The 12,232-nt window shown below is 32.8% G+C and overlaps 2 protein-coding genes across 2 annotated transcripts; both read right to left on the minus strand.

Annotated features, from left to right (window-relative positions):
* Positions 1–302: 302 nt before the first annotated feature.
* On the minus strand, positions 303–8,699 carry LOC149189142 (L-type lectin-domain containing receptor kinase SIT2-like). Its single transcript, XM_089410141.1, has 7 exons — positions 8,687–8,699; positions 8,461–8,572; positions 5,023–5,223; positions 4,631–4,852; positions 4,160–4,307; positions 3,113–4,071; positions 303–375 (listed from the first exon to the last, which is right to left on the minus strand). The coding sequence occupies exons 1-7, from the start codon at positions 8,697–8,699 to the stop codon at positions 303–305; spliced, it is 1,728 nt and encodes a 575-aa protein (XP_089266267.1).
* A 1,389-nt stretch (positions 8,700–10,088) lies between these two features.
* On the minus strand, positions 10,089–11,540 carry LOC149189143 (putative inactive chitinase-like protein LaCIC). Its single transcript, XM_089411769.1, has 3 exons — positions 10,981–11,540; positions 10,721–10,877; positions 10,089–10,623 (listed from the first exon to the last, which is right to left on the minus strand). The coding sequence occupies exons 1-3, from the start codon at positions 11,486–11,488 to the stop codon at positions 10,251–10,253; spliced, it is 1,038 nt and encodes a 345-aa protein (XP_089267895.1). The 5' UTR covers positions 11,489–11,540; the 3' UTR covers positions 10,089–10,250.
* Between the last annotated feature and the right edge of the window lie 692 nt (positions 11,541–12,232).

A 12,232-nucleotide genomic window follows, 5' to 3' on the forward strand; every position in this document is an offset into this window, starting at 1 on the left:
CAGAGGCACATGAGGACACCAAAGAAAAAGATCCCTTTAGAGCAAAGCTACTCAGGGAGATAGCAGCAGTCCAGATCCAAACTTATCGAGGAAGGATTGAACAAACTATGTAGGATATGAAGAGAAGCGAGATGCTGGGTTCTAGTGCCAAAGCTCCAGCCCTCGTGATTTCCTCAGATGAGGAGAAAAATAGTGATCCAGATAAATTTTGTTTCTATTTCATGACGAATAGCTTTTACTTTTCAAATTTGAATTGCAGTATAGATAATATAGATAATGTTGTTATGTTGATATAGAAAGGCTTATACAAATTTTGGACTGCTTTTAACGCTGACAAGTGGCAAACCTGGTTTCCTACGGGCAAATTGAGGCCACCTGGAACAAATAAAAAAAACTGATTTTAGTCAGTGAATATAAATAACAAAAGTACTACCAAATTTATAAAAAAAACAATTAAATTCTAAGATAAAAAATAATTCAATAATATCTAAATCTTCTTTTTAATTTGTGAATTCCACATAATTTAAACCATTTAATTTTTTTCAAGTGTTTAATCTATTTTTACGTTTAAAAATAAATTTTAAATAAAAATTCATAAAAAAATTAATTTAGTTTTTATAAATAACTTAAAAAATTGTAGAGTTGAGGCTTGTGTGATCCATATCAGGTTTACAAAAGATTTTTCGGCGAAAATCACATGAACTATTTCATGTGATATTTCATGTGATTTTCCCCAAAAAAATCTTTTGTAAACTTAAAAAATAATAAAACAACATTAAAAAATAATAATAATTCAATTTTCAAAGATTCTATTTTTAATAGAAATCTTGTTTTGTGCTCAAATGTATTGGCATAGGCTAATTTACATTCAAAGATTCTATTTTTAATAACAATCTTGTTTTGTGTTCAAATGTATTGGAGTAGGCTAATTTCCATAACTATATTCTCATTTTGGAAATTAGTGATTTTTATCATAGATTCTTAAAGTAATTTGACTTTATTCTTATTTGGAATTTAGTGATTTTTATTATAGATTTTTAAGGTACTTGCTTTTATTAAAAGTGCAAAGGAGGAACAACCTGGACTCAAAATTTTAGTTATTTTAAAATTTTTTTAAATTAAATTTTATTTTAATTTAAAATTTTGAAAATATGTATAAATAATATTTTAATTTAAAAATTTAATAGCTAAAATATTTATTAAAATTTAATGAAATAATTAAAATCTCATAGAAACTTATACTAATTTAATTTAAATCGGTAAGATTTTAGGTTCTTTATTATTAACCTATTTAAAAATATATATAAATAATAATAAAATATTTAAATTTTATTTTATTATATTTAATCACAATATAAAACTCTAAATGGTTCACAGAATTTTATTTTTCCAATAACAAAAATAGGAATTTTTAAATTTCTGTTATATTATTTAAAATAATGTAATTTCACTTAAATTATAAATTGACTATTATGATCAACTTAATCATCTTTTAAATAATTATATAAATAATTTATTATATATATTATATTTCATTAAAAATATTTTTTTTAAAGCTATCCTTATTTAACATGTAGCCTTGATCTGATTTTTCAACTTGTCTTCACGATGAATCACACTAGTTGGTTCGAAAGGCAACCACAAAATTCTTCTGATATAATTTTTCAGAAAATATTTCTATCATACGTTAATAATAATAAATAATTTGTGTGGTATTATTTTCGAGAGTAATCACATTCATATTTTTGAAATCTACATTTAGAACCATCCTATGTAGTTCATTATCAAAATAAATTTATAAGTGAAAAAATCGAAACTCAATAACATAAATAAATTATTATTTATTTATTTTTTATATATAATAAAATAATTTTAAATATTACATTCATATTAATAATAAGATAATTTTAAATATGACATTCATATTAATAGTAAATAGATGTTAAACTAAATTATTGGGTCAAACCTCTATAAATATTAATTGAAAAAAAAAAAAAAACAAAACAAAAAACCTACTGTATGAGAAATCTAAAAATGTTTTACACCAAATAATTCCAAAACGTTGGAATATTTAAAACGTTTGGGATACAGTGCAGTAAACGAGGCCAATAAATTTATTTTGTTTATCGACATTTCCATTCGATGTGTTTTGACTTTTCATTGTTTTAGTTACACAACCAGGGGTCTTTTTCTTCGAAATAATACCTCTATGGATTTCTTTTTCAATGGACAGTAACATGCCTAAACAATAAATTCCTGTACGGCATACTCAGAACAGCCTAGCTAATAAAAATCACTTTTTAATTAATAAATGAAATTAGATTAATAATTTTACATAAATTATAGTATTTAAAATATGTTTTTAATATAAAATAAAAAATTCTATTCATATATGAAATTTGTTTTAGGAGTACAATTTGGTCGGGCATGTTTTTCACTGTAATTGTGTGAATTGTTTTTTTCCAAAATTCTGATCGTAATTGTTTAAATTTTTTTTCTATAATAAAAACACATAAAAAATGCAGAGGTAACTAAAATCATGAAATTTAATAATTATAATCTAGATTTTCAAAAAAATGCAATTCTAATAGAATTTGTATTATTTGACAGACAAAATTGTAACCCCTTTAAACTATTGCAGCAGAGTAAAAGAAAACTTTAAACCCTCATAATTTTCAAATAATCTCTAATAATTATTAAAGATTTAAAAAATTAAATATTAAATTGAATTTTTTTCTATAATAAAAACACATCAAAAACCCAGAAGTAACTAAAATCATGAAATTTAATAATTATAATCTAGATTTTCAAAAAAAAACAATTCTAATAGAATTTGTATTATTTGACAGACAAAATTGTAACCCCTTTAAACTATTGCAGCAGAGTAAAAGAAAACTTTAAACCCTCATAATTTTCAAATAATCTCTCATAATTATTAAAGATTTAAAAAATTAAATATTAAATTGAATTTTCAATAAACTAAAAATTAATTTTAAAATTTAAATAAAATAACAATTAATTACCACTCTACTGGTACATCTCTATATCTATGAAGATTTGATTCTCTGGGCAATACTTACAACACTAACTAACACGACCTTAATTTCAGAACCTTTTCCATCTCGCCGTCATCATATCCCTTCCCAGCTTTGGATCAGACGCTGCCACCAGTCTCCCCTCCGTGTACAGCTCCCACACCCACTCCACCAAAATCACCTGCTCGGGGACCTTCGAGGGATCCACAGGCATCCTCCCGCACGCCACCTCCAACAACAGCACCCCGAAGCTGAATACGTCCGAACTCGGCGTGGCTTTCCCCGTTTGTATCAGCTCCGGCGCTATGTACCCCAACGTTCCCACCAGTTCAGTGGTATCCGGATTGCCGTTGTGATCATAAAGCCGAGCGAGGCCGAAGTCTCCCAGCCGCCCGTTGAGCTCCGAATCCAGAAGCACGTTGCTCGACTTGATGTCTCTGTGGATGACCATTTTCTCCCATTCCTCGTGCAGATACAGCAGCCCCGCCGCCACGCCTTTCAGGATCGCGTATCGCCGAGGCCACGGCAGGACTGTTGTTGGGTTCCCGAATATGAGTTTATCCAAGCTGCCGTTGGGCATGTAGTCATAAACGATGAATAATTGTTTATACCTCCGGCACCAGCCCCGGAGCTGAACAAGGTTCCGGTGCTGTAGGCGTCCCATGCTCGAGATCTCTGCAACGAACCCTTTCATTCCCTCCGTGAATTCCTTCGTTATGCATTTCACTGCGACCTCTTGGCCGCTGCTGGGGAGAACGCCCTTGTAAACCTTGCCGAAACCCCCTTGCCCCAAAATGTTTTCTTCCCGGAACCTGCCTGTGGCGATGCTCAAATCCTTGTAACTGATTCTATGGGGCCAGTACTCCTGTTCCCATTCTTCAATCGTTTCTCTATGCTCCGCTCTTTTGAGAAACCCAACCACAATGGCCAGCGAGAGGAGAACTAGTGCGAACACGGTGACGCTCGCTACTAGTCCCCGGTTCGGACCATTGGAATACGAGAAGACATACATTGAGGGACGACCCCGTGCATTGGGCTGTAAAGCTCCATGCGAGAATGTAATGGTATTCTATGATATTCCCCGTGGCTGCTGAAAAGCCAACGAACATCTTCTCTTGCAGAACGCTGCCCAGATCGATTTTTAGAGATATCAGCGGCCTCTGTGGTCTCGGCAAGCCGGCCACTGTGATGGTAACGTTGAGGTAACTTTGAAGATGATCAGATCGGTTTTTAGAGATATCAGCGGTCTCTATGGTCTCAGCAAGCCGTCCACTGTGATGGTAACGTTGAGGTAACTTTGAAGATGATTGTATACAGTGATATGGGGTTTATTTGTAAGTTTTGCAGGTGAAACTCATTAGATGAGGGTTCAAATCTCATTGAGTATATATATGACTTGTTGTGTCTTGGCTAGAAGAGTAGGCTATCCCACAGAGGATTTCTCGGCTCTTGTTGAGGCATAAGTTTCCTGCTATTGTGTGGCTTACAGGTTGTTGCAGTTAACCTAAGTTTATAATGGCAGCCAATTAAATTTGATCCGGATCTGTTCAGAATAACTCTCCCCAATTACCTATTATCCTAAATTTAAAAAAAACCTTTGAAGATGATTGTAGTCTATCCGGGCCTGTATGTTCTGCCCAATCTTGAGGCTTAATCTATGGAAGTCGCTCATATTCCAATAGCCGGCAGTCTCGGCATGGACTGAGGTGAGGTTGTTGATGTCCACGCCTACGTGGTTGCCATCGATGTCATTGAATTCCAGATTCATGGTTGTATCGAACTCCACTGCGAATAAATGATTGTATGGCTGCCCGTTGCTGGTGAGGTTAAGCAAACCCAGACACTAGGATGGCTGACCTCACATGGAACCCATATGGGGCGACATGAAGGCTATTCCATTACCCCCTGTGTTAGAGGGAGAAGGCACTACGGAGGAAACGAAGGTAGTGTTAAAGGAAGAAAGCGTCCTGTTGTGGGAATTGAATACAGCGCTCGACCTTGTATAGACTGTGAATGATTTCTGAGGGCAAGCACGGATTTGGAGCGGAGGACTGAAGCCTGCGGCTCCACGATCAAGTTGGTTCCTTTGAATCCGTTGAAGAGAAAAGTGGTATGTCGATGATCCTCCACGGCATCTGCGGGAAACAGTGATATGGCGAGGGTCGAGGTGAAGGTCATAAGAGCGAGGCTGCGCCATGGAATTACCATCCCAATCGATCCTTTCGGTTGAGCGAAAGTTCCTCCTCAGGAGAATGGATATTAATACATGATTTCCGAATCTGTCGCTATCAACGTCCCGACCGACGACGAGCACTATTCAATATTAATGAAATCGCGCGACTTGCATTTGGAAAAGTCTCCTGAATGATATGGAGTTTGAGATACAGTACCCCAAGACAGCGAAAATAATCCACCCATCGGATATCTTGATCGGACCTTTGGGGTGCTACGTTGGATAGACTTCAGCCACTTAGTTTGAAATCACTAAGTTTCGATCCGTGGGATCTGAGCTTAAACGACCCTAGGTTGGTGGTTGAAATCACCTAAGGTTCCAAGTCTCTAACTTGGTCAGCTTTAATCAATATGGTTTTAGATGAACCAAACTTTGGCTGATATGTGGGATACTTTAAACCATTTAAGCTTAGTCGTTGAAATTAGTAAAAGCTTTGAGCTGATATGTGGGATAATTTAAACCATGTAAGGTTGGTAGTTGAAATTAGTAAACGCTCGACTCTACAAAAGAAAAAACATTTTTTTTGATATTTTAGGAGAATATATGATCTACAAAAGAAAAGACAATTTTTTGATATTTTAGGAGAATATATAATTATAATTATGGTGAATTACAAATACGTTGAAGTAATTTTGATGATGTTCAAATTTAATTCGAAAAGATTACTCTTTAAGTATTATTACTATAATTAACCATTAATATATGTGCTCAATCAATAATGTGTTCAAATAATATACATAATACGTGGATTAAAATTTTAAATTTTTATTAATGATATTGAAATTTATTTAATAATTGGAATATAATTTGGGATGATCACTTTATAGTTCAATATGAAAAAGATATTGTTTCATAACATTATATTTAAAAATAATAAATTAATATTTATATTAAAAAAATTACTAAAAATAGATATATTAGTGATAAATAAAGCAATTTAATTTTCACTTTAATTTTATATTAACTTTATATTTTAATTTATTTTTTATAATGAGAGAGGTATATACTTCCCTCGCTACTTTTATATGGAGTTCACATATGGAATGTTAAAATAATATTATTGATATTATACTATGTATAATTTTATATTTAACTCACATATAATACTTAAAATAAAAAATATATTAATAATAAAAAAAAAAAAATTAAGTGTCAACCATAATAACATATTTCATATAATTTTTTCACTACTTATGTATGGAGTTCACGTATGGCATCTTAAAATAATATTATAGATATTAGACGATGTGTAATTTTATATCTAACTGACATATAATATTTAAAATAAAAATATATTAATAACAAACAAATATTAAGTGTCAACCATAATGTTCATATTAACAACTATGTATATATTATATAAAACAAGTGAAAAAAAATTCCTTATAGTTAAAATATTTTATTAATATGTTGCTCAAAATCATTATAGATCTATCTTAATTTAGGATTTAGCATAAATTGAGAGGAATCAAATTTCTTAATATGCAAAATTTTCTTCAAAATTTTGACTCAAAAAAAAAATGTATCTTGAATAATTAATTTTTCACAGTCCTTAGTAAATTTAGAAATAAGAAAAATCTATATTAATTTTAATAAAAGTCAAACCAAAACACCACATAAATAAAATAACCTACTCTTTAAACCTTATTGAAAACTTAACAATTAAAATCACATAAATCACTATCAATTAAAATCACATAAAATTTAAATCTCTTTTTAAGTGGATGTTTAATTAGACAATTGTAATACAAGGGTTTGAAATCGCATGAAGTAATCAATCCAGTTATAGTTATGTTGTCTTCTAATTTGTCGGAGTTGTTCCCTTAGCTTGGAGATGTGCCATGTTTAGCATAAAAGGGCATCTAAAAGCGTGTGATGAAGACTTTTGCCACTTTTTTGGTATGGTTAACATAAACAAATAAAAAATATATATATTAAATATTTCACACTAACTAAAAAAATAAAAAATAAAACTAAATTACTTTGCTTTTGTATTGCATTATTTCCCTAATCATTCTCTTTCATTAAAATCAAGTAAAGAAAAAATTAAAAGAGAAGCTACATTATTTCCCAACCATTTCCTTTTATTTGTCTCCCATCTCTTTTATATATAATTAATTTTAATTTAAAGTGAAAAAATTGTATAAAAGGAGAGTGGATGCAAATAAAAGAGAATGGTTGGGAAATAATGTAGCTTCTCTTTTAATTTTTTCCTTACTTGATTTTAATGAAAGGGAATGATTAGGGAAATAATGTAACACAAAAGCAAAGTAGTTTTAGTTTTATTTTTTATTTTTTAGTTAGTGTGAAATATTTAATATATGTTTTTTATTTGTTTAAATTAAAATTGTATCAATCTACATATATTATTGATGTTCATGATAATTAACATTTACTGGGCTTTAAAATTGATTTAATAATATATATATATATATATATATATATATATATATATATATATATATCTAAAATTCGAAATCGAACAAGGTGACATAGGATGCAACAAACACATGTTTGGTTAGGGGCTATTCCTCCTCCTTCTGGAAACAATGGCTTCCATCGAAATCAAACAAGGTGACATTGGATGCAACAAACACACGTCTGATTAGGGGCTATTCCTCCTCCTTCTGGAAACAATGGCTTCCATTGCCTCAGAAGACATGGATTTTCATATGCTCGAGAGGATAATGTTTAGGGTAGACCCTTTCCCTAGAAGATTTCCACCAAAAGAACATGCTATGGATTATTTTAATGTTAAACCATTCCCTATACATAACTACTTATGAATCAGATCTCTGAATTTCTTATATGTGAAGCTTGGAACTTTACCAAATGCCGTGTTGAAAATGCCTGAATCTAATATTTCAACTATATATACTTTTTAGGTCCTTTTGAGGCAAGATCATGCCATACTTTGCACATTTGAAACCTATTCAAGTTTTGGTGAATGAACATGGTTGAATCCAGGTCCAAGAAATGGAATTATGGCTCTGGTGATTACATGAAATCATGGGCATTCTTTCATAAATATATTTCAAATTTTTACCACATTCATGGATTTCAAGCATATGTAGAATGTGAAAAAAGATAGATTTAAGTTTTAGACAAATAATTGAAATTTTATAAGTGTTGAAGTTGAAAATACAAAATAAATTTATTTGATAGTATTTTACTCATGTTTATTTTACTTACTTCCATATTCCCATTTCTATAGACGTTACTTTGCACCGGTTAACAATACGGAAAAGTTCTTGGTCCCTTCGGAACTCTTCTGCAGAAATCGTGACGGTAAACCACTCCACACCTGTACTCATTAAATACACAACCATGAATCACGAAATACTCCGCGCGTAGTTCAACAGTTGGTGGGTCCATGTTTGTAGTTTTAACTTTTTGCCACCGATTGTGTTTTTTTTACCTGGTTGAGCCATTTATTGCGAAATCCCAGGCAACGTCTCTTTTTGTTGTTGTAGTATTGTTCTACCAGGATTTGGGTATTGACCAGTTGTGGTTTAATGAGTCATTGTTCCGGGTGGTCATCGCATGAAGCTGCGTAACTAATAATTTGCATTGAGTATAACCAGGCACTGTAACCGACAACATTTAAGTCACAGTTTTCTCAGTTGATGTGTTTTTATAGTTTTTCTATCTATTATTTATTGAGCTGGCAGTACAACATATTATTTATTGAGCTGGTTAAATATTGAAATTTATTTTTAAACACATTTCACAGCTTTATAGTTTTAATTAAATAATCTCAAGAATCATACAATTTGTAGTATTTCATTAACCGTTAATTACATGATGTAATCATGTTAATGTCATGAATAAAATAAAATGGTGAAGCATTCTATATATTTGTATTCATTAAAATAATAATGAAGTATTTTATTAATGGTGGGTTATATAGTGTAATTATGTTAATGTTATTTATAAAATAAAATGGTGAAGCATTTTTTATATCTATATAAGTTAGAATAATAATAATTAGTTTTTGCTATTGCATATTTGTATCATTTTTATTGTTTATAGAATATTTTGTATTAAAAATTAAAATGTCAATGTAAAATTAAATATGTATTTTTACATTTCAATTTATGGTTTTTTTATTAATATAATCATTCCTAATAATGATTTTTTTTATTAATTTAATCACATAAAATCATTACACTTAAATCAATTTAAATAAATAAATATTAAAAAAATATTTTATACAATAATTTTTTAAAAACAAATTAAAATTTATTGATTTAAAATTAAACAGAACACAAATTAAAATTTATTAATTTAAAACTAAATCAAAACACACCAAATTTTAGAAATAAATATAAACATTACCCAATTTTTCAAACATGGACATGTAACAACTATATTTGAACAAATTTTTAAATATTAACATAAACCAATACAAACAATTTAGATGTCCATATAACAACTATCATAAACCAATACAAACAATTTAGATGTCCATATAACAACTATGAATAAATAATTGTGCATGCGAAAGTTCGAATTTGAAAATAACTTTTGTGCATGCCAAAGTTCAAGTTTGAAAATAACTTTATAATTATTTTCAAGATAATTATTCTGCTATCCATTACTTTTTGTGTAAAAAACAACGACTAAATAACTATGCATATTACTCCTTTTCTATATTTATATTAGTTGGAGTTCCTTTTCTATATTTATATTAGTGAAAAAGTCCTTTGAAAGGCAACTGTATGGAGAGAATTAATCTCCGTGACCTTGAACAATCTCCGGCATGCAAATCCCACCACAAACGTCATAGATGGACAGATATACATAAAGACACGGGGCGCTTATATGAATGGACTGTATTATTCCCCATTTTTATTATTTAGTCATTTTTATTATTCAGTCTATCTCAGGAATACAAAAGACCCTTTCTGCTCACATCCATGGACCGTATTTTCCTCAGTTTCATACGACAGTGACTGAGTTTTGATGACGTGAAGTTGAGATTAGGATCCGAAAGGCGTTTGATTGTTGCAGTCCAGGTTCGATCCATAATTGACTCCAAGAATGTCACAATAACGCTTGTAGAAGCCGATGCGGTCCTCCTGCTTCGAGTCGCTGCCTTTCCCGCACTCCAGCCCCCCGTTAATGATGTTGGTCACCGCTCCATATCCGGGTGCCCTACCGGCGGCACTGTCGCTGCTGGACGGAGTCCATTTCCCGGTCATGACGTCGTGGCAGGAAGGTTTTGGAGACTGGGCGGTCATCCAGAACCAGATTGCGGTCTTGAAAGAGACGGTGGCATCGCTAGCAACAATGTCGGGGTTCTTTATGCCATCGAATCCGATTGCGTTCCCGGCAGGTCCATAGTTGTAGTTCCTGAAAAACGCAAAGCAAATCAATACGAACATTAGAGAGTTGAAAGTAAATTAAAAGAGTTGATGAGAAGATGTATATCTATGCATCAATAACTGACCATGATATTTGAATGGGTCCACGTCCGTAGTAGCTCTTTCCAGATGCGCAGGGCCATTGGGGGGTTGCATTGCAATACACCGGGGGAGGACTCCCTACCTCCTCTTTCAGGCAGTAACCCCACGCGTACGGGCCATCTGGGGCTGCCTGCCACCCGCCTGTTTAAACCCAATTTAATTTTATATAATTCCTTCGTTAACTAAAGTCCGGTAAACATCAGATCAGATAATTAATGAATGGTTAAAGTCAAGTAAATATTACCAGTGGTTTCGTGAGAAGTTTGGCCAAAGAAAGCAGCGAGCTCTCTTTTGTTACTTGTAGCATCACCGGCGGTGCCAAAGCCGGGGTAAGCATTGGCAGCGTTAATGAAGGCGGCGTATGAGTAGAATCCATTGGCTTTGCATCTGCTATCATCTTTGTACTTCAACAGTTGATTAAAAAGATCTTCGGTAATGATAGATGCAACTCCCTGCCCGCTGGGGGTGGGTGTGGGCGTGGTGGGACTGGGTGTTGGTGGGGTCGGTGTGGGAGTCGAACCTCCTCCTCCGCACTGGCTTTGGCAATCCTGCCCACAATGGGCCTGCGTATTGCCGCAATATCCAAATTTGCTGCAACACAACCCTCCGGGACAAAGCGCTCCACCTGCTTGTCGTCCGCAGTCCTCTGCGGACACAGAAGGCAAACCGGTGATCACGATCGCCATTGCAGTGAAGATTGCTAAAGTCGTAGCAAGGAGAATGGAGCTCATTTTGCCGATAGTCCCCTCCATCGTTAGCCTGCAAATGTTTGCAAAGTCTTGTAATAACCCAAACACCAGACCCCTCCTTTTATAGCGAAATTTCCCACGAGGGAACCAATTACTGCCGTCCCGTTCACGTCTATGATTCAACTGATGTTATCAAAAGAAATACAAACTCTTCTGGATTCAAACCTACAACGGTGCATATTGAATTTGGTACGAACTAATAATGTAAAGACGATGTCGTGTTGAGCAATATGACTTATGTTTACTTTTCGGACCGATCTGAGAAAGACCAAATTATAAAAGCCTGTGTTCACGGAAAGAGGGAAGTTCTAATGGGAAACAGAGTTATCAACAGTTTAACGCTTTTTCCATTTATTCATTGACTGGTGCCTCACCCAGTTCAGGATCATTGAATAAGTGGACGTGGATTGTTCACTCTGTGTTAAAGGTGGGCGGCCGCGGCTTATTCACGCAGCAGACTTATTTGTCTGGACTTCCTAAAATTACGGGGTTACGAAAATCAAATTCCGAGATGGATTGAAATTCTAAGAAAATGACAACAATCTAAGTCTTGTTGGAGGGTCAGTCAAAACGGTTTTTGGCTTAGGGCTATTGATAATTATTTTCAATGTTGAGGATAGGCATTGATATATCTATAATTACTGATTGCTATGTAGGATCTCATATTTAACTATGAATATTATATTCATTACCAAAAATCTTTTACTGATTGTTAGGTAGAATTTCATATTTAACTATGAATATTAT

Source organism: Pinus tabuliformis, chromosome 3_1 (genome assembly GCF_031772625.1).
Source record: "Pinus tabuliformis cultivar Carrire ecotype Pingquan chromosome 3_1, CPIR1, whole genome shotgun sequence".
Taxonomy (NCBI): domain Eukaryota; kingdom Viridiplantae; phylum Streptophyta; class Pinopsida; order Pinales; family Pinaceae; genus Pinus; species Pinus tabuliformis.